At 43.9% G+C, this 23489-nt stretch overlaps 2 protein-coding genes across 2 annotated transcripts in view; one reads left to right on the top strand and one right to left on the bottom strand.

The window, feature by feature from the left end:
- ITPR1 (inositol 1,4,5-trisphosphate receptor type 1) overlaps positions 1–23489 on the bottom strand; it is a 355422-nt gene that overhangs the window by 36550 nt on the left and 295383 nt on the right. The window contains exons 52-55 of the mRNA XM_077993346.1: positions 22916–23108; positions 15985–16107; positions 10494–10669; positions 4836–5000 (exon numbers count right to left, since the gene is read on the bottom strand). Coding sequence (XP_077849472.1) covers positions 4836–5000; positions 10494–10669; positions 15985–16107; positions 22916–23108 — 657 coding nt within the window. The remainder of the gene's footprint in view (positions 1–4835; positions 5001–10493; positions 10670–15984; positions 16108–22915; positions 23109–23489) is intronic.
- LOC114676384 (uncharacterized) overlaps positions 1–23489 on the top strand; it is a 72985-nt gene that overhangs the window by 10524 nt on the left and 38972 nt on the right. The gene's annotated exons all lie outside the window — the stretch shown is intronic.

Below are 23489 nucleotides of genomic sequence, written 5' to 3'. Positions count from 1 at the left end.
AAGCCTTGATGTTACATGTACATCACTATCCCATAATGAAAACTTGGTTTATAGAGCATTTACCCTCTTAGAAACTCAAAAGCATTACACATGATCTTAACAGTGAACATCTTCCCTGGCTTCACCGTGAAACAGAGATGGTAAAAATGAGGAAAAATAAACACAGAAGAGGGAAGCAGGAAACAATAGCAATTTCAAGTAGTATCCAGAGCCATTTAGAGGGCCTGAAAATAGAGAAAATACATGCTTGTGCCAATAAATTTCAGAGAGAAAGGAAGAGGAAAGTGATGAGGGTCTTGGCATCCATTCATTTAGAAGGTACTGAATTGAGTTTCTATGAAGAGCCAGCCACCCTGGTCCCTGCCTTCCTGCAGCCAAGTGTCTGCTGGGAAGGCAGACATACTACAAGCCAGCATCAGTGGCGAGAACTCTGGACTTAGATATAAGTTCAAATCTTAGCTCAGCTACTGTCCACCATAGGATCTCAGGCTAGGCACTTTCATCTTCCCCTCTGAGTCTCCATTTCCTCATTTGCAAACTGGAGGATGTAGAGTTATTATAAAGAATAAGTAAACCACGTACGCACAGTGCTTAGCACGCTGGCATACATATGTTGAGTAAGTATAATAAATAGTAATTATTAATTTCCTAATCAAGAGACTGGGGCAGGGTCACATAGCTAGTATATCGCAGGGACATTAGTGGTGGTAACACTGTGAGGGTAAGACCCCTGCAGGTCACAGTGCATTCACAATCCAGGCTTGCCCTCTGCTAAGGAACCTGCTGTTTGCAAGAAGTTGGCTTCCTGAGGAATGGAGGATCCCTGTAGGTACATATAGGTATGGGAGGATGATGGCTAGTTTTCCAAGAGCTACAGTCACAGATACTTGGCTAGGAGAATGGTGGGGAGTGTGGGGAGAGAGCTCTCTGAAGTTACTCTTAGACCTGAGGCTAGTTTTTAGCATGGCCTCTGGCTGCTGTCTAATCTTGTACAGAAGATTTGGTCTCCACTGTGGCTTTGGGGTGTGACTGCACCATGAAGTGAGTCAGGGGACAGGGTCAAATCCTGACTCTGCTTTTAATTTGTTGCAAGATGTCGGTCACGCCATCTAAGCTCTCTGGTTCTGTTTCCTCATCTGTAAAATAAGTGGACTGAGACAGCTGATCTCTGAGTCCCTTCCAATTTAGAATTTTACATCCGAGGTCATTTTCTGGTTGATTGGCTTTTCTGCCTCCTTAACACCAATCTGTGTTCTGAGACTAGTTCTGTGAAAGGCATTGGGTAGAGTAGGATACTTCAAGGGAAGCAAGGAAGAGGCGTTTAGTCAATACAATACAACACGACAGAAGGCAAAGTGTTGCTGTTAATGTTGGTTAAATATTTTCCAGTAGCTCAATATAAAGCGGCAAGTAAGGGCAACTTCAGACAACAAGCAAATGATACTTGTTTTCTGTTGTTAAGGACTGCAGAGATTATACAGGCTCCAAATCATTGAAATGACAAGCAATTTTTTTCTTTTCACCCATCTGTAATTTGTGATTTTAAAACATTCAATAAGTATTATTTGTATAAAAGAAAAGCTTTCTTCTAATTAGAAAATTATACATGTTCAATGGAGAAAACTTGGAAAACAAAGAAAAGCACAAAGAAAAAAGAAGTCACAAAAATTTCACCATCTGGAGACATTTGTTCAATAGCTTAATTCCTTCTGGCCTTAAAAAAATGCAATTTATAGATACATATTGTTTACAAAAATATTAGACCATAATACTGGCACATAACCAGACTTTCACCAAGCCATCAGGAACATTTTCCTGTCAAAAATGATTACCTGGTATTTCACTACATGGGAAAAACATGATTAACATAACCAATGTTTTTTAAAAACAGTCAAGATGTTTCCAATTATATGTCGTAATAAATAATGCTGTGAGGAACACTTCTATACATGTCTCTATACATGCTCATCTAGTTATTTCTTTTCGACAAATTTTTGGAAATGGAGTATTTGGGTCAAATGGTATAAGAGAAACATTTTGCCTACTGCCTTCAGAAAGGCAGGATCACTTTACATTCACCACTAGTAAAGAATCATGCCCGTTTTACCCCACTCTCACTAGCACTGGGCACCATCAGGCTTTTCAACCTTTACTAATGTCACAGGTAAAACACGGGATTGCGCTGTTTTCGTTAGCATGTCTTTGTTTAGCACCGAGGATGAACCTTTTTGCATGTTTACTGACCATCCGGATTTCTGCTTTTGTTAACTGCCTGCTTATGAACTTTGCACACTTTCATCTCCAGGTGTTAATATTTTTCTAAGGACACAGCTTTAATGCAGGCTCAAGACCAGGTCCAGCCAGTCTTCGGGGGGTGAAGGGGGGGCGGCAGTTTAATTAGGCCACCAGATTACCCTCCCTGCCTTCTGGCCTGCTAGCATGGAGGCAGCTCTCCCAACCCTAGAACACATGGGTGTTCCCTGCTGAGGTCTCTCTCCTTTTATAGGCAGCCCAATTTCTTTTGGTTGCAGGCTTTCCTTATTAGTAGAATAATTTGAAGTGTCAGTGTTTTCTGGTTCTTACCAGACACATTCAGGACTGCTTTGATACCAAAAGGAGCATATTACTTGAAGCTACAAACAAGTCAAGGTCCACACGGCTTAGAAAATCCCCCCTGAAGCACAGGAGAGGCATCCAACCACAATCTAGTCTGATCCTATTGCATTTCCTAAAACTGAACTGAGGTAGCATCATCAGAAGCTGAGAGTTACTCTTATCTTTCTGTGATAAGTTAGAGACTTGAAAGCACAGATGCAAACTAGAATGTGAAATACCAGTTTCACTGATGCAAGGACTTTTTCACATGCTTGAATAAAAGGCAGTGTCAACTTGGGCATCAACAGAGTTGTGTGACTCTGAGCAAGTTACCTAACTTCACCAAGCCTCAGTTTCCTCAGGTGTAATTGGAAGATACCATCTACCTCAAAGGTGGTAGTGAGAGCGCGTAGAGAAGAGTACAGGGTGAGCACTCACGCAACAGCTGTCCCTGTGCTGTGCTCCAGACTGTGAGACCTATGAGGGTAGGGACTGTGTTCCTCTCACCATTATGTGCCCTGCATCAGGCACTGGCACTGGCCTACATTGCAAGTCATGAAAAGAAGAGGACTCGAATGAACAGAAAAGAAGCAAAGTCAACTGGAGGCAGATTGGAGGAAAGGGCGAAGCGTCTACTGGGGCGAGGTGGCGTTGGCCAAAGGGGAATCTCCTGTCTCTTGGGAGAGACCCCTTGGCAGAGATGAGAGAGACCACCAACTGAACTCTGCCACCCTGCCAAGGGAGGACAGGAATTTGTTATCCAGGGACATGATGGCATGAGACAGAAAGTTCCAGAAACAGACATAAGTCTCTAAAGATTTCTGATACAAAGTGACCAAAATAGGCCACATAATGGGAATCACAAGTCTATCCTGAGACCTCTCTGCCTAAAACCTCAAAATATAGCCAGATCTATTTTAAGATGAGGGAAAAGAATCCATTCCCTTTAGCCTGCCAAAATCCACCCCTAATGGAATGAGCTAATCCTAGTGATCTGAACGGTGAATTCCTTATGGTGTTTTGGACGGGGGAAGGAATATAGAATGACAAAGACAATAATAATAGCTGGCAATCGTTCGGCAGTGCTATTCTAAGACGCTGACCTGAACAGCTGCATGTAATCCCTGTGACGGCCCTGTGAGGGAGATACACTGTTCTCATTTTGCAGATGAGGAAACTGAGGCACAAGGCAGTCAAGTACGTTAAGCGAAGGGAGCATCTCACACAGTTGCATTTTGTGCTTTCAAATCTCTAACCTATTGCAGAAAGATAAGGGTAACTCCCAGCTTCTGATGATGCTGCTACCTCAGTTCACTTTTAGAAAACGCAATAGGATCAAACTAGATTGTGGCTGGATGCCTCTCATACATGCTTCGGAGGGATTTTCTAAGCACCTCCCTGAAGAGCTTTCCTTGCTTTGCCTTTTGCAAGTCCCTCCCTCTTTGTAAGTCAACCCTGAGGCCTTGATCATTTTTGTCCTCACAAATATTTTAATATTTCTAGGCTCTTTACGGTGTTGCTTGCAGATAGGTCAATTTTATGCTTCCTGTCATTTTATGTAGGCACAAGAAAATGGTTTCTTATCTACAACGCCACAGGTCTAGATTCCCTCTAACTACAGGAAAGTAAGCAGTTATTTGATTTGTAATTTAAAAACCTGCTCAGGAGGAAGGTGATGGAACCAGCTTGTTTAATAGACTGTCAAGACATTAAGCACTTGGCTCACATCGGAACAAAGTAACTGCTACTGAAAGGGTCTCCTGGACCAATAAATCTACTGAGCTCATGATCATGAATCCTGGGGCTTCAAAACTGGCTCCTACTCTTATGGTCGCTACATGTGTTCACGAGAAATGGATTCCATGAGAACTGTTGGATGACAGCCTCAAAAACACTCCTCTTGTTGTAAGTGCTGGCTGAGTCTAAGAAGTAAAGAAAAACGAAGGTGCGTGGAGAGGAAACATCTGAACCTACTGCAGGCATTTTCCATTACTGAGAATTAACAGATTTGAACTGCACAGTACACAGTGCAGTTGTGCGACTCTTGAATTCCTGGGCTGACCCAATTCCTGTGGAGCTTTCCTCTCAGATCCCCCAAAGGTTGCAAACTGTGGAGCTTCAATATTGATGGACAAGGCACACCAATCACCATTAAAAGGAAGGGTCTGTGATGAGAGAGAAGACCTAGGACCCTTTCCTAGTTTCCCCACACATAAAATATTTCCACACCAGGTACTCACCAGCAGACTGTAGAAGAATTCATGGACAAAGAGCCCCATGGCACAGATCACCAGATACAACAAATGATAGAGGAACTCAACATCCAGAACCATGGCTCGGTAGCCTCTTGTGAACGTCCCACAGTTGCCCACAAAGCTCATTAGAAAGATGATTTTATTGCATACCTGAGAACAATGACAGGACCAGTCAGATGGCACGGACTGTGCCCAACTCTTCATGAGAGCAAAGAGAGTGTCTCACACAGACGTATTTCAGTCACCATGCCCAAACAAACGCTTCCTTTTCCACCCAGTGCCCACCAAACCCACCAAGAACCATTTGCAGATCTAAGTCATTTCATTACTTTGCTTTTCAGGCATATTACAAATTACATGGTAGTGAAATAACTTCATGTGCAACAGTAATCAAGTAGCATTTCTCTATGGCAAAAACAAAATTAACACATACTGAGATTATGATTTTCAAAATGAGATATGAATCATTTCTAACATTCTTATATGAGTTAGTCAAACACAGAAGTCACCTCAATCCACGAACCCTGTGATCAGCATGATCAAAAGCATTTTCTGAACTTGCTACATTCTAGGCACTGGAAGGTGGCAATTGAATGAGCAGTGATCAGTTCTTGCCTTTCATTGCTCCTAAGTCCACAGGGAAAACAAGAATTTTCTTGGGGGAAGAAACATAAGGGACTCCAGGATGAGTTCTATTCCCCTGCCCTCTCTTCTGGGAATAACTTCTAATTTCCCCTCTGAGTAGCAGTCTTTGAGGTCTGGGTGGGACTCCAACCTGGCCATCACAATACTGTATTCCCCTGGGTACAATGACTGGTTTAGAGAGAGACACAGGACCAAATGGAGCCAATGATGTCCACTGAGCTCTTTCTTGGGATTGCAGCAAAAGGTAATTTTGTTCTTTCCTACCGACCTTGGACCTGAGCAGCTGTAAACTCTGGAGATACCACATTACCAACACTGAAGGCACCACCAGCACTGGGGACACAGAGCCAAAAGATAGCAAGGAGGAACTGGGCCCTGAGGACACCGTCTGAGCCCCGGTATCAGCTGTGCCTGAAGCAAGGCTCTTGGTTTCTTGGTCAAAATGAACCAATACGTGTTCTCCTTTGCTGAGGCTAGCATGGATTTTAGGTTTTCTGGTATCTGCACCTGAAGGAGTCCTCACTGAACTACTGTGCGATATAGTCCCACCTTTGACAGAAACCCCAATGCCTGGAAGTCCATCTCTAGCAATATGTTGACAGAAAAACTTGGCTCAGGAGGAGGCCAGTGAGGAGCCTCTCTGGATGCACTTGGTAAAACCATCTTCTGCTACTCGAGCTCCCTCGGCCACAGGTGCGGGGGAAATACTGCCAGTTAATCTGGTAGGTCGGTGTAAGTGAGCTTCTCGGCAATCAGATAAGCGAGGAAGCCGACACCCACAGATCGCTGCTGGCTTTCTCAGACAGGCTAAGCATTCAATCTGCCAGTTTTTTCCAAAATTCTAACCTTTGCTAGTGGAGGGGCTTTCATAGGGTGGGAAAGTAGCACTGACTCTGGATGATCCATGATGATGTGGTTTCAGGGAGGGGCAGATGGTGCCCTGGGTGACATCACACATTACAGGACCTCAAACACACCCCAGCTCCTGCCATCTTAACAGGGTGGTGATCCACTTCACCCGAATCCATTCTCCCCTCTAACTTCTGCCCTAGTTTTCTCCATTGCTTCCCCAGGAAATAGCTGCTATTTGTGGTCTCAGCCTGCGGCTGGACTCTGCTTGTTAGTCTGAGATCTGGCTCCCATCCCCACCTCTCAACAGAGGCAGCTCATGTGAAGTCTCCAAGGATTCTGCGCACCCAGCAGTCTTCCTGTCTGCTCTTAGCATCTTTCCCAGCTCCCTGCAGCGTGACCAGGCTCCCACCGCACCCTGCTTACCACTCTCCCAGCTGGGCTTCAGGACCCTGCCTTCTCCTCCAGCTCTCAGAACTCCAATGTTCTTTCTCTGTCTCTGTCCACAGCTACTTTCCCTCTCCCATACATTCCATGTGGGTGCTTCTCTCTTTTAAAATTCACTCTAAGCCCCGTGTGGTAGCTCACGCCTATAATCCCAGCACTTTGGAAGACCGAGGAGGGTGGATTGCCTGAGCTCAGAAGTTCGCGACCAGCCTAGGCAACACGGTGAAACCTCATCTCTACTAAAATACAAAAAATTAGCCGGGCATGGGGGCACGCGCCTGTAGTCCCAGCTACTTAGGAGGCTGAGGGAGGAGAACTGCTTGAACCCAAGAGGCGGAGGTTGCAGTGAGCCCAGATCACGCCACTGTACTCCAGCCTGGGTGAGAGACCGAGACTCCGTCTCAAAAAAATATGTAAAATAAAATTCACTCTAAATAATTATTTATTATAGCTGTTTGCCCCCTACCCCAGCTCATGTTGTTGTAAATGGTAATTAATTCTCAGCTGAGTCTTTCCCCAACCTGATTTGTGTTAAAGAAGTGATAACTGTGGAATGATTATCACAGAAGGCCAAAGAAAAAAAGAACTAGGCAGTCCATAGAAGACAGCCTCTGAAGTACTGAACATTTTTTCTACCTAGTTGTTTATGTAATTCTTTTGTATTTCCTTCTTAAATGGTTTCCTCTCGCTGTAGGCAATCCTTACATTCCCCTCCCCACACCGATATGTAGTTCTGGTCATGTATTTCCAAATGCCCCAGCTAATGTTTAACAGCCTGTCTTTCCACCTGAAGCCCAGTAGTTCAACAATTTAAATGTATTTTCACCCTGAAAACTAGATCTTGGCATGACTTCATTTTAGATGGCTACAGTATTCTTCTTGCAATCATTTGTGACTGACAATTTGGAGCCATATTCGCCTCCTTCGTTACCCAATCAAGACAGTGATACCCTCTTTGTCTGAAAAAGGGACCCAGAGTGGCAATATGGTTTGGTTCTGTGTCCCCACCAAATCTGTTAAATTGTAATCTCCAGTGTTAGAGGTGGGGCCTGGTGGGAGGTGACTGGATCATACATAGTTTAGCGCCACTTGTCCTGGATACACTATAGTGATAAAGAGCTGGTTGTTTAAAAGTGTGTAGCGCCTCCCCATCCGCTTCCCTCCTGTTCCGGCTCCAACTTTGCTGCTTTTACTCTGCCAAGAGTGAAAGTTCCCTGAGGCCTCCCCAGAAGCAGATGCTGCCATGCTTCCTGTACAGCTGCAAAACCTCAAGCCAATTAAACTTCTTTTCTTATAAATTACCCAGTCTCAGGCATTTTATAGCAATGTGAGAATGAACTAATACAAGCACATTGCTTTCTGGGTGGGGTAAGGCTCTGACACTGTGTCCACCATGTATTACTATTTCCTTCCTCTCTCTTTCTTTTTCTTTCTTTTTTTCTTCTTTTCTTTTTCTTTTTTTTTTTTTTGTCAGTCTCATTCTATCACCCAGGCTGGAGTGCAGTGGCACCATCTCAGCTCACTGCAACCTCTGCCTCCCAGGATCAAGAGATTCCCATGCCTCAGCATCCCGAGTAGCTGGGATTACGAGCATGTATTACCATGCCAGGCTAAATTTTTGTATTTTGTTTAGGAGAGAGGGGTTTCACATGCATACTGGCCAGGCTGGTCTTGAACTCCTGGCCTCAGGCAATTTGCCCACCTTGGCCCCCCAAAGTGCTGGGATTACAAAGGTTTGAGCCACGGTGCCCAACCTATTTCCTTCCCATTTCTGACGTCCATACCTTCCTTCTTTCTTGTACACTATGTTCAAGACTCAGGCTTGTCAAACCCAATCAAAGCGCCGCTACAGCCCCTAAAAAGCCTCTTTGCCTCTAGTCCCTCCCGATGAATCCACATCACATGCCATACCGAATGCATTTTCTCCAGAACACTTCTTTGTATGGACCATTTCTTGGCTCAAAAACACCACAGGCACTTTCCACTACCCGGAACAGAGTTTCCAACATATATTCTATACAACACTAATCTCAAGGGATACTTACAAAAAACTGCAGGAAAACGAGTTTGGGAAACAGAAATACACTGTTTTCCTTGGAGGTTCCTAATCCATATTAGTACAGTAAAGTCTGTGAGGAAGCCTGCAGTAACGAAACCCTTCATGATGTGTTTACCCCAGCATTTTTCATGTGGATTCAATCACGGGACCCTTTCTTCACCTCATATTTATCAACGTGGAATATGCTCTGGGAATGCTGACCTGGGGGATGAAGTCCAGTTGCTTTATCCTAAAATTCAGTGCTGCAAGTGACTCATACAGGATCATTTCCTACTGATCACTACCGACCACGAATGAGGTGAAACTCTTTATTGTCTCTTGATAACATCCAGGGCTTTCCCATTGTTCTGCCCTGGCCTATGGTGCCCACAAAACCAAAACACTCTTCTCAATCCCTGCTTCATGGCCAGATCCTCTCCATTCCTTTTTTTTTTTTTTTTAATTATTATTTATTTATTTGTTCATTTATTTATTTTTGAGATGGAGTCTCCGTTTGTCATCCAGGCTGGAGTACAGTGGCACGATCTCGGCTCACTGCAACCTCCACCTCTTAGGTTCAAGTGATTCTCCTGCCTCAGTCTCCTGAGTAGCTAGGATTATAGGTGCATGCTACCAAACCCAGCTAATTTTTGCATTTTTAGTAGAGATAGGGTTCTGCCATGTCGGCCAGGCTGGTCTCAAATTCCTGACCTCAAGTGATCTGCTCACCTGGCCTCCCAAAGTACGGGGATTACAGATGTGAGCCACTGAGCCTGGCCCTCCATTCCTTAAGCCCTAACTTCCATCCTGCTTCCTCCCTGTTATAAGCTCTTCAGCTTGACATGGCCTCTTCTCCTCTAAAGTCCTTGCTGCCTGTGCCATATGAATACTCCCTTTGGGACATTTGCTGTTGCACTGAATTACTCTATTATTTTGCAATATCACTTCCAGTTTTGCATGGGACCTCAGCTTCCTTATATGCTCAGGGCAGAAACCCCTGGAAGGCATTTTTAGATCCTCCAGTGCCTCACATGTCCAAATTTTCTCCTTCCCTTCACCAGGAAATCTCTCCAATGTATGGTTTTATATCAGTTTGTCCTAAGAATTCTCCCAGAGATGAAATTGGCTTCTATCTTTCAATGGTAGTGAAACAGCATTTCTAAATGTCACCACTGACTTTTAAACAACTGTCTCTGCTTCTCCTCTTCCCTCTCTACCTGCCCCGTATTTGTATTTGGCCAGGCCCTCTTACCTCTCCCCTCTTTTCTATGTGGCCCTTTCCAGAAGTGGGTGCTGTGTTAATATTTGATCATTTTACTTACTGTCTAAAATCTCCTGTCCCAACAAACCTTTAAACAGATTGGCAAAACTAACTTAAATCTCAAAGCGCTACCACTTTTTCTGCCTATCTCCTGACAGGGATAGTCCCTAACAGTGAGAATGCTGATGTCCAAGGGATACGTTACAAGGCTCACTGCACCATGAGGAGCCCAAGGGGGAGACGTCCACCTGCAGCGATCCCTTGCTTCTGCTATTTTAACAGTTGCCCCAAATAATATTTTTCTGGACTGAAAGCACAGGCCAGGATTCTAGGAACCAGAATGCAAGGCATTCCTATTAATCTGCAAACAAAAAACAGTGGCAAGGAAGGTATTCACACTTACATTGAAAGCGCCCAGAAGAAACAAGGTGGGTTGTAACCCGACTGAAAATATCAATCGTAGAATTGTGGAGGCAATTAAGGCCCGGATGCCATGGGGCTTTGGGAGGGCAATGACGATGGCCAGAGAGATGAGCATGGCTGTCCACAGGAGGCCCGACCAGTGGGGCTCCAAGGTTCCTGCAAGGACAAAACAGGGTTCTCTCACAAATCTGTGCATTCACTGAGTACAGGGGACACACCTAAAACATGCACCATTACAGATTCTTCAATAACTTTTTTGGCTTACGAGTCCCAACTCTCACCTCAAATTCTCTGCCCCATCCATCACCAGCCCCATCAGCGTTTTCTGACCTCCAAGCCTTCACACACACTCCTTCTGCTGGGAAGTTCTTCCCTTCTCGTTCATCTCAGGTCTTAGCTTTGACATCACTTCTTCCAGGAAGCCTGCCCAATCCTCTTCCTCCCCACAAAAACATGTCAGGAGTTCCCTCCTCCTCCAGATTCCCTGCTTCCAGTCATCCTTACAGGACACTATTTCCTAATGGTCAGTTTACTTGTCTCTCTCTCACCTGATTGCACATTCCCCAAGGGAAGTACCTGGTGCCTGGCAGGCACTCACGAAAAGCTTGTTCGAGAAATAAAACTCATGCATGTGTCACACTTCACTCAGAGAAGGCGACGTGGAAGCCTAAACTTAATTTCTATTAAAAGTATGCAAAGGAAAAATGCAGGTCCCCTGCCTGAATCAGATTTCTCCAAGGGAAGGAGAAAGGCAACTTCCGTGTCATGAGCATCATCCTACAATTAGATTATCCCTGCAGTCAAAGAGCTTATACCAATTTTTGTCATCTCTTGCTACTGCAAGTTCTATTTAGAGTGTCCCACGAGACGGCTTGGTTATATAACATGAGCCAACACGGCTAAAAATATAGTTCTGTAAAACACTCATTAAAAAAAAAACACCCCTATTTCAAATGCTGTCACATTTTGAGTCTCCTTCAGATGTAAACAAGCAGCACTACATGATTAAGGCCACTTATATAAAGGAGCTTCACTTCTTCAGAGATGCTGGGATTGTGGCACCATTGGGGAGGAGACACCTCTGCAGGGTACAGCTCTTCCAGCAGCTGCTGGCTGCCCTAGTTCATTGAGTCCACGCCTGCCGGGATTCAGCCTCACTTTAACAACTGTTTCCCCCGCCCAGCCACTTACCTCTTCCCTTTTGAAATCCTTCAAAAGGCAAAGCTGATGGGGAATGGGGACAAAGAGGCAGAGGTTTCTCGGAAATTCAAGAAGTGCACATTGAGGCACATGTGCTGCTTTCCAAGCATTTAACAATTGTTAGACAATCTTGTCAAGCCCTTGACGTTGATGACCATTTATTTAGCCTATTGTCCCCAGTCTACTCTAAAGGAAACTGAGTCTCAGGTGACATTTCTTGCCCAAAGTGATGCAGCAAATGGCTGCAGACCATTTGCCTCTGAAGTCGATGGTCCTTAAACAATATTTTAAAAAATCCATGCATTTTAAGGGTAAAATTTGGTGAATCTTGGCAGTTCATATAGTCATGAAACCACTACATGTAACTGTCACCACAATCAAGATACAGAACATGTTTATCACTTTAAAAGTCTCCTTGTGCCTCTTTGCAGGTGATGCCTTGCCCCATCCCTACCCCCAGTTACCACTGATCTGATATCAGTCCCTATAGCTTTGCACTTTCTAGAATTTCATAAAAATGGGAAAATAATCCTATCAGGTAGTCTTTTGTGCTTGACTTCTTTCACCTAGCAAGTTTTTAAGATGCATCCAGGTTACCATGTTTGTATTGATACTTTGTACTTTCTATTGCTGAGTATATTATAGTATGGATATATTACAATTTATTTGTCCAGTTAACAGTCAATGAGTTTCTAGTTTGGAGTGATTACAAATAATGCTACTAGAAACATTCACGTACAATTCTTGGAGTGGACATAGTTTCATTTCTCTTGAACAAACATAAAGAAGTAGAATGTTGGATCCTACATATATGTTTAACTTTAAAAGACAATACCAAACTGTTTTCCAAGGTGAATGTATCACATTGCCTTCCCACCAGCAGTATATGACAGTTCCATCTGATCCACAGCATCACCAACACTTGGTAGTGCCCATCTTTTTCATTTGGTCATTCTAGTAGGTTTGCAGTGGAATGGTGTTGTGATTTTAATTTACATTCCCCTGATAACTAGTGATGCTGAGCATCATTTCATGTGCTTACTGGCCATTCATATATCTTCTGTGAAGTGTCTGATCAAATGTTTTGCCCACTGTTTTAACTGAATAGCCTTTTTATTATTGAGTTGTAAGAATTCTTTACATATTCTGGATATAAGCTTTTTATCAGATATATATTTTGCAACTATTTTCTTCCAGTCTGTGGCTTACCTATCATTTTCTGAAGTGCTTAATGCCATTTTAAATGGACTCTTAGGATGATCTCAGTATCATCAATGTGACCAGTACAAGGTATGTCCCAAATCCTGAAGAGGCCAATGTAAAAATGCTGTCTCCTCACTATAACAGCAGTGTTAAAAAACACAGTGCTAGATTCCAAAAAACCAACTCTAGAAAGACATCTTTGAGACAGTTGGAGAAATCTGAATTTGGACAGGCTATTACAGGATTTGCTGTTAGTTTTGTTAGATATGATAATGGCATGGTGATTATACATATTTTAAAATGTCCTTATAAGTTAGAGATATACACTGAAATATTTATGGACAAAAAATCCAAGATGTCTAGACTTCTTTAAAATGTTTCAGAAAATATAGTACAGGGATAGATGAAATAAGACAGGCCAAATTGTTAAAGCTGGCTGATAGGTACATGGTAGCTCATTATACTGTTCTTTCTACTTGTGTGTATATTTGACAATTTCAATAATAAAAACATTTAAAAAGTAGTACTACATTTGCTTTAGCCATCATGGCATGCTCACAAATTCAGTAAGCAATCTGAAGCTGCCTGAGTTGCATGCTTTTGAAAGACTGAAACTTGTCAGTTCTAAAACAAAGGTGTGGGGGTGGTGATAGTTTTGAAAAGGAGCTTTTAAGGCCACTGGTTCTTGGCAGTCACAAACCTTGTAAGCCACAGAACCACACAAAATCAGCATACATGATATGGCTGTTATACACATTCAAGAGGGACATTATGAAATCTTGTCTTTAGGATGCAACAAATTCTAACACATATTAGCTCAAAGAAATGCTTTCAGGTCAACAAACCAGATCTTGTTTCTAGGCAGGGTAAATACAACCCTTCTCCTGAGGATGGTTAGCAGTGAGTATAGAAAATGCCCTCAATGCATCTCACAAAAGGAAAAAAGAATCCCTCTGAGAGTGAATTGAGGCACTTAAGGCAATATCAGCCACTAGACAATGGCAAAGGCTTCCTTAGGTCAGATCAACCTCAGGTCAAATCTCCTAGGAACTCTGATTTTTGCTTTTGCTTTTTGTTTAGTCCATCAGCATGAAGTTCTAAAGCCCATGATTCCAAACCAGGCATCCTTGCCTCCTGCAGACCAGCCTGAGTTGATGGCTCATTCAGAATGCCCCATTTTAGAGCTGGAAGGACCCTCAATAGTCATGCCATCCAGGGGATCTCAAGCTTGGATGGGCAAGAAACACATGCTCTGGAGATCTTGACTAGTTTGGCAACTGTTTTTCCCTGGGTTCTGCAGGACTTTCTGAAGCCATATGAAAATTTTCCAACCATGGGCTTAATGTAAGCATCTCTTCACACAGAGGATGACAAGGACTTGCTGAAGTGGCTTGCCCAGAGTGGCTTGGCAAGTGGGCGGCAGGAGTCAGGCAGGGAACTTAAGTCTCTGGACTTCCTAAGTCTAAGAATGCCACGGCAGGAGGCTTGTCACTGAAGGGGGGGAGGGGGGCTGTCAACTCTGTGTCCCCAAAACGGGTCTGAATGCTGCCACAAATGACCGGTGAAGAAAATGGATGTGGTGAATAATAAAATCTGTTTGAAATACTTTTAAGGCAATGGAGAGTAAACGAAAACACAGACAAGGTAAGGGTTGAATAATCTGCTGTGAGGAGCATGACAACTTCCCTGAGGTGAAAGGAGACCTGGGCCTCCTCTGCCACAGCTGGCTGAGCTCCTCACTAGCCCTCTGCCACACATACCTCTGCTGACTGGCAGCTGGGTTAAGGTGGACATCCCCAAGGAGAAAACCTTGCAGCCCTGGGTTCTAGTCAAATGTTTTAGACACAGACATGGGCATTCATGCTTCCTGACATGACATTAAAAAAAAAAATCCCCCCGGACTTGTGTTTAGATTGTACTTTTGGGTGGTGGGGAGGATTCAAATGGTGCCTTCCATGTAACTTAAGGTCAAACAGAAAAGCTAAATCCTCAAAAGGGTAACTTAGGCATATAAGCATTACATAACATGTCATTGCTTTCAGATTGGTCTTTAAACTGACTTATTACCCATACATGTCTGGTCAGTTGATGTCTGTATGATTAAGCTAAAGACTGGAGCCTAAAACTTACTCCTGTGTGGTTTGTGTGTCTTATGTTTGGGCTCTTTATCCCATTATCTTTCACACAAGGTGGTTCCTGGCAGGTTGTTATATGTGTATGTGAGGTGATCTATCAAAAAGCTCTGATGAAAAATTTAGCTGGGAGATGGACCTCCCAGGTGGCTGTTGTGGATGTCAGAAAAGGGGCCGTGAATGTATCACAGAAGGGGAGCTTTGAATGCCTGCCACTGGAACCCCACAAGTGAGGATGCTTCTAGGATGCCATTAATGTGTTGAGGGGCCCCAAATAGCAAAATGCCTCCCTCCGAATTGTCTGCCTTTTCTCAGCAAAATGTGTAGCCTGGAAGGAGGTGGGCTGGGGGGAATCCAGAAAGACCATAATCATCATGTTTTGTTATGTGAATAATGGCAGGTAGCTCTTAATAGACTAAACATTGTACAGTCTGCAGTCATTCAAGTCCTGCCTCCCCTGGCAAAAAGAAAAAAAAAAAATTCCAGAGATTTCTTACAAATTCTTTAGTCTGAAATCAATTCCAGAAGTGCGGTGTGGGAATACATATACTGGACTGAGCATCAAGACATCTATGTTTTAGAGTTAGCTCTGCCATTCGTTAGCTACGTGACTTTGGCCTGATCTCTTAACTGCTCTGAGACACAGTTTCCTCATATATAAAACAAGGGGCCTATTAAGAGACTTTCTCACAGGTTTAATAGTATCTAGCTGCTTCTCTTCTTTCCTGGTTAAAAATAAATGGATAAAAAAGTTAAATTATTTTAATTTAGATTTAAAACTAAATCTGTGGTAATAGCTACAATCTCCTCTTGTCTGAACGTGGATAACTGGGATCCCCCATGTTGCACCAATACATCCAGGAACCACAATCGAGATGCAAGTCATAGCCTTCCTGCTGCTTCTAATAGATTTTTTGAAATTAAAGATATGGGTACCTCCTCGGACTCCCTTAAATGGGTAGAAAAACGCCACGAGCAGGTTCATCAGGACGGCCAGGTTAAACGAAATGCTGCTCCAGAAAGACATGTTGCGGGCACACCAGTACAACACGGGCTGGGCTGCAGAGACAAAGGCAAAGCCATGTGAGGTTGGAGACCCCGAGCGGGAACGCCAGGAATGCAATGTGGCCCTTCCACCCGCTCTGCCCCACAAGTCCACTTTTGTTCCCGGTTTTTACCACAACAGTAAAAATGATCGTTTGTTTTGAACTTGGTACATAATGACATCAGATTGGTTTATTTTTGTGTGGAGTACTTACTGGAACAGAAGATGTATTGGGGGTGGAGTAAGGAGAGAGGGAAAAGAGAAAAGTTGGAGCATCTATAAACCCTGTATACCCCAGTCACAGCCATCAGTTATGGAATCTGGGGGTTATCCAGAGTTCACACATTGAGTTCTTGGTTCCCCCTAGGGCTCCGGGACCAGACGAGATGCCTGGAGAGACCCAAGAATTCAATTAGCTTTTTAGAAGTGCAGGGCACTGGGGAAGGGCGAGGGAGATACAGCATTCAGAGTCCGCCCAGCTGGGCCCCAGACTAGGGCTGGTACCATTTCCACATTCCTCTCTGGCTCAACACGCTCCGCTAACACGCCAGTGCCTAAGAGCAAGGCAATGATTCCTTTCCTGGCATTGAGTCATCTGCCATTTCCCTGAAGTTGGATGATCATTCTTGAGGACAGGGAAGCGAGGGGTACAAGTTGCTGACCTGGTGGTCAGCAGCAGAGTTCCCATCTCCAGGGCTATGGCAGAGAAAGAACGTGGCAGCAAAGCCATCACAAAAGGGCAAGAGACAGAGCCACTTCGGACATTGCTGCCACCTTAATCCACCGTTGCCCACAGGTTATCCCATGCTGGCCGGGCATTCTCAGTCTTAGAACAACAAAACACTTGGTTACAGGGGTGCCTTTTTCCCTGAACTCTTTTTCAATGGTGCTTTACACTTAGGGTGACGCTCCAAAATAGACATGGTAGGCATAATTTCAGTGTCCATGTCAGAGGCGAAGTTTCCAAAACACAGTCTCATTCCATATCACCCCCCTCCAGAGAAAAGCATGGAGTACGTGAGAATGGATCTCTATCGTATATTTCTTTTTCCCAATGAAGTCATCATGTAACTTTGGGACAGCAGCCAATGACAAATCCAATGGCCCTATAATAATGCTTGTAGCAGCAGCCAAGCCTTTGGGAGCTTCCAACCAAAATAAAATTATGGTGCAATTAAATAGAGCCCTGGGTAATTTATTAATCGCCCATATCATGTTTGCACTTGGTAACAGGCAGTGTTTCCAAACTGTAGAGTTTTAGAGCCATGAGCAATCATCTAGTTTAAAATCCCTCATTGTTTAAACGAGAGAAACTGAGGCTCAGCACAGGGCAGAAGCAGTGGAGATCTTGTTACCCAGGTTAGTGATCCTCTGGGGTCAGCGACAGGGATAAAAATAAATGACCGATGTGACAATTCAATGGGGTAGCCAGCCAGGACCCAGTCAACCACTAGGTAGCAATGTAGTTGTTTTGGGAAGTTGATTGCTGAAGTAAATTTAAGCTGAGACATTTATCTGCTCTAGAAACAACAGCTATTGTGTTTCTTCTGGGACTGAAGCCCATTTCTGATCTGGATATGTAAACTCCAGAAGAGGACAGAAGAGATGAATGGCAAAGAGTTGATAATTGCTGAAGCTGAGTGATGGATACATGGGAATCTGAAATATCCTCTCCACACTAGTGTGTGTATGAAAAGCTCATAAAACGAAGTTGGGGGGAAAAATGGAGCTGGTAAAGCTCAATGATGGTCTGTGTAAGCCAGCATTCGCTTCAGAGGGAGTGCTCAGTATCAAATGTGAGTGCGTGCACTGCAGGATATGCTAATATGATTGTAATAAATGGTCTTCAACTATGGCATATAGCTCATAAAACAAACCTTATTTTTACAAAGCTAACATTCTACTTAAGTTGTAGTGTTGTTTTCAACCTGGACAAACATTCAGTACTTCAAATCAATTAGGTATTTATCCAGGTGCAAGAAGATGCTTAGAGACCAATCTTGACATGCAATGTCTTTTATTTCCTGTGGCACAAGGAATTATGTCCCTGTCTACCTTTCCAGACACTTCTCCCACTCCCCTTCCCCATATACTCTGCCTTTGTATCCCAATCTAGTGATGGTTCCCGAACACAGCCCGTCCTCTCCAGCCTCTGCACACTCCCTTTGTGTCAATTAAAAAATATGTTCATGAATTATTTGATCCTCCTCCCTCCAAGTGGTACACCTTAATGTCCTTTCCACTTGAGTATGGGCTGGACTTAACAACTTGCTACTAATAAATAAAAGTAGGCTGAAACTGTTGGTTCACGCCTTCCGAGACTAGGTGATAATAAAAACACTGCGGCTTCCTCCTCCTCTTCCTTTCTCTCTCCCTCTCTCTCATCAATAATTTGCTCTGAGGAAATCATCTGCCACGTCACGAGGATGCTGAAACAGACCTATGGAGAAGTCCATGTGGAGGGGAACTGAGGCCTCCTGCTGACAGCCATGTAAGAGCACCAAGGAACGGACCCTGTAGGTCCACTTACGCCTTCTAATGGCAGCCTTGGCTGATATCCTGGCGACAACCTAATGAAAGACCTGAGCCAGAACCATCCAGAGGAGCCACTCCCAAGTTCCTGACCCCAAGAAACTGTAAGAAAATAAACATTTATTGTTTTAAGTCACAACATGTTGGGGCAATTTGTTATACAACAATAAAAAGCAACTAATCTACTTCCTGTGGCAGGCAAAATAATATGCCCCCCTCAAACATGTTGACATGTGAATCATTAGAACTTGTGAATGTGCTACCTTACCTGGCAAAATGGGCTTTGCAGGTATGATTAGGTTAAGGATGTGAGGTGGGGAGGTTGTCCTGGATTATCTGGGTAGGTCCAGTGTGGTCACAAGCATCCATATAGGTGAGAAAGTGAGGGAACAGGAGGGTCAGAGCCACAGTGGCGCAGCGTGAGAAATGCTCTACTGGACAATGCTGCTTTGAAGGTGGAAGGAGGGGTTGGGAGCCACAGGTAGCCTCTAGCAGCTGGAAAAGGATATGGCCTTCAGAAGGAACACCGCCCTATCAACACCTTGGTGTTGGGCCAGCGAGAATCTTTTCAGACCTCTGACCTCCAGAACTGTAAGATAATCAATGTATGTTGTTGTAAGCTTCAAGCTTTGTGGTAATTTGTTATAGCAGCAAGGGGAAACAAATACATCTCCCCGTCCCCCAGTCTCTCAGGCTGCATCTGTCCAAGTCCTACAGACCTTTCTAGATGCTACTTGATCCCACCTTTTCTCTGAAGCCTTCCTTTCTTGTACTTCCATGTATCAATGCTTGATTACAGCTCTGGTCACAAACAGCTTGGTATTGCAGCCACTTAAAAATATACCGTTATTGTCTGTCCACTTCAGACAGTAAGTGCCCACAGGAGGAGTCATAGCTTACACACTGTTGAATTCCTCACTGTACCTTATAGCAGGGGTCCCCAACCCTGGGGCCACGGACTAGCTCTGGCCCATAGCCTGTTACAAACTGGGCTGCACAGAAGAAGGTGAGCAGCAAGCAAGCACTACCGCCTAAGCTCTGCCTCTGTCACATCAGCAAGGGCATTAGATGCTCACAGGAGTGTGAACCCTATTGTGAACTGCACATGTGAGTGATCTAGTAGGCTGTACACTCCTTAAGAAAATCTAATGCTTGATGATCTGAGGTGGAACAGTTTCATCCCAAAACCATCCCTCATTTCCCATACCACCCCCACAATCTGTGGAAAAATTGTCTTCCACAAAACCAGTCTCTGCTGCCATAAAAGTTGGGGACTGCTGCCTTATAGCATGTTTTCTACTTAGCAGGGGCTAAAAGTTGGTTGGATCAATATACCTGCTACATTATAGCAAAAGGTGGAGTGCTGTGATCCTGGATTGGCAGGGCAATTTAAATAACCACAGCCTAGGGCATCTCCTGGTAACATTCCTTCCTAGTTTTTTGTTTGTTTGTGTTTGTTTTAGAGGAACAGGCCTTTACTGGAAGGCTTGGACTCCACATATACTTATGAGTGGGATAATCACACGGGAAAACCCCATGCAAGAAAGTGTCAGCATATTCAACTCTGCCTCGATTTCCTCTTTCTCTCTCTTCTCATTTTCCTAGCCCAGAGTTTTCACTTCACTGGGGATAGGATTTTCAGGAGAGGATGTCAGAGGGGGATGGTGAGAGAGAGGATGTGAGTGCACAGAAGAGTATGTGTGTGTTCTAGTATAAATAAAGCAGGGAAGAGAGTTTATGAAGTGCAGAGCAATTGCATATTTTAATCTTGCAGAAGAAAATAGTAAGCCCCATCAGTCTCAGACAGACCTCACTACATGTCTGAGTCCTAGCTGCAGATTTACTGAAGAAGAGATGATCCTCTGCAATGCATTCAGGAAAAGGTAAAACAGCTAAATGAATGAGCCTGAAAAATGGATTCTGCAGACTTATTAGAAGAGATATAAGCTACTTAGAGGGGAAAATGCATTTCATTTTAATTATATTTCTGATGAGTACATTTCTCCCTCCCCAAGTGTGCAAATCATGGTTAATTCAGTTATTATTTTCAATTTCTCTCTTACCAGCAGATAGTTTTGAAGCCAATTAAAATCTTTCAGCTGACAACTGCAGTTGTGCTTAAGTTTCACTGAAATGAAAACTGTTTTTCAAAAAAAAGAATGACTGAAATAAGGAAGGTATTAGCTACAATGTAATATAAGTCTTGGAATAATGACCATGCTACAATCCATCAATTAGGTCATCTTAATCCCTCACTTCACAGGTGAGGGTCTGGGAGCAGTTAAGCCATTTGTCCCAGGGCCACAGAGCCTGTGGGGTGCAGAAATGGACTAGAACTCAGATTCATCACTCTTTGGGGCTGAGGGTCCTCCTACTATTCCAGGCTGGAGACAATATCTCATAAAAAAGGATAAGGAGATATCTCATCTCACCAGAAAAGGTGAAAACCTTTTTGTCATCTCCAAAATAAGCCTTTTGGAGAACCTATAAAATACATACATTATACATAAACATTTCATAAAATAATTTGTAGAGAATGAATGTATCAGTGTATGTGTCTGACCAATTTCATAGACCAATTTCATAGACACATATGCGGATAAGGCTAAAATTACAGCTTATTAACTATCATGGAGGTTTGGATACAAAAACTCAGGACTGGCCAGGCACAGTGGCTCACGCCTGTTATCCCAGCACTGTGGGAAGCCTAGGGGGGTGGCTCACAAGGTCAGGAGTTTGAGACCCTCCCTGGCCAACATGGTGAAGCCCCATCTCTACTAAAAATACAAAAATTAGCCAGGTGTGGTGGCATGCTCCTGTAATCTCTGCTACTCAGGAGGCTGAGGCAGGGGAATTGCTTGAACCCGGGAGGCGGAGGTTGCAGTGAGCTGAGATCGCAACAGATACATTTCCTTCTATGTAACATAATAGCTAGAAAAATGAGGATGAAATGGGTGGGGTCTATGTCTCCCTTTCTGGGGGCAGGGTATCTTTTTCCCTCTTATTGCCCAAGCATGGTGCTCTGTAAAAGTTTCCATGTTCATGAGGATCCTGCAGCTGCAAGACTCTTTGAGGAATCTACAGTAGGCCATGAGGACACTCTGATACCAGACAGAATTGCACCTGTGTCTCCTGAGGTCCACACCGTGGAGGGCACAGAGGCTGGTCTGCTAATGGTCCCCTGGCCCCTCGGTCAGACACTAGACATGGAGCTGGCTGAGGGATGGATTTGGCCTGGCCAGACTTTTTGTAATGTTTGAAAGTGCTGCATAGGGAGGTGCCCCTTAGAGATGAGCAAGAGTACAGCGGGGCTGGAAGTGAGGTGGGAATGGGACCTTTGGGCGAACCTTCTTGCACCGCTTTCTTTGCCATTAGCCTAATCTAGGGATGCAGGCAGGTAGGGAGAAAAGGGAAGAAAAACACAGCGCTGGTCCGTGCCTGCTCAGATTGACAGCATCACGGAGAAGACGAAAGCTCTGGGAAACTGACCTCCATTCCAACACGGCTGTTCTCCACCCCAGCTCTACCCCTCAGAAAGAGCTCAACACATCACAACTATAGCTGGAATCCAGCGTTTCAAATAAAAAAATCTGGCTCCTGATGAACAGATAGAAATGAAGCACGATCCTTTTTAAGTTGGTCTCAACAGCAAGCTCCAAGCACAAGGCTGGTACTGAAGGATCACATTAAAACCCCAATGAAAACCAAGAACAGAGAAGCCCCCTGGGGAAGCCCTACGAATGTGTTTCAGACGAGTAATTTCCACCTGACTGGCTGGGATACTCAATGGGACTCGCTGCTGAGCAATGATGCATCTTATGTGGCAAATGATTCCACTGCCTGTAAAACAATTTAGTCTAAAATCCAAGCTACCCCGTAAAAGGGAAAATACCAGAGTCTCTGGAGCAGGTGTGCTAGTAAATGGGCCAGCAAGCAGTGTGAATTTCCTGCTCAAGTGAACCGTCCTGTGAGCTCAAGGGCCTGGGCTTTTCCCTTTTCATTTTCTAGATAGAGATACCAAAAGAGGCATTCAAAAAGTCTTCCATGGAGCTTTCCAATCAAATCAACTCAAATTCTGATGCAGGAAGCCTTTTCAGGGGAGTTATCATACTTTGGCTCGAGCCCACTGATCAGCTGCAAAAGTGGTTATGAGTTCCTGGTGGAACAGAGGTGCAAAGTATCATAAATGATACTAGCTTTGCTCCTGCTTGGAAATAAACGCACCATCAAGCCCAAGTTTGTGAAATCCCAGAACTGTGTCTGTGTTGTTGCTGATGCGTTGGAACCCACCTCTCAGTTTCTTCTGCCAATTCATTTCATTGAAGAGGTCTTCAGACCGCAGAAAGAAATCGTTGATTTTGCTGCCTTGTTCGTCTCTCTCTGTAGTATAGTAAATTCGCAGTTTCGACTCCTTGGTTAGGAATTCACATATGCTGGGCACAGGAAAGACTATCTGTTCCATTGTCCGGTCTAATCTGACAATCTAGGATGAAAAAGTGGATGAGATTAAATATTCATCTTTGAAATCTTTTACTAACACTATTTGCTCCTGGTGGTAGACTCTGTGGTTAAGATTGAGTATAATATGATCTCTGATTTTATAACCCCAGACTGGGCTGTCTGTCTCAGATTTATATAAAAAATAGCTTGGGTAACCCTGGAAGAATATTTTCCTAACTTCGGACCCATTAATTTTATTTATTTAATTTTTTTTTTTTTTTTTTTTTGAGACAGAGTACAGAGTCGTGCTGTGTCGCCCAGGATGGAGTGCAGTGGCATGATCTTGGCTCACTGCAACCTCCACTTCCTGGGTTTAAGTGATTCTCCTGCCTCAGCCTCCAGAGTAGCTGGGACTACAGGCGTG

Source organism: Macaca mulatta, chromosome 2 (genome assembly GCF_049350105.2).
Source record: "Macaca mulatta isolate MMU2019108-1 chromosome 2, T2T-MMU8v2.0, whole genome shotgun sequence".
Taxonomy (NCBI): domain Eukaryota; kingdom Metazoa; phylum Chordata; class Mammalia; order Primates; family Cercopithecidae; genus Macaca; species Macaca mulatta.
Note: the sequence above shows the minus strand (reverse complement) of the source record. Positions and strands in the feature narration are given on the sequence as shown.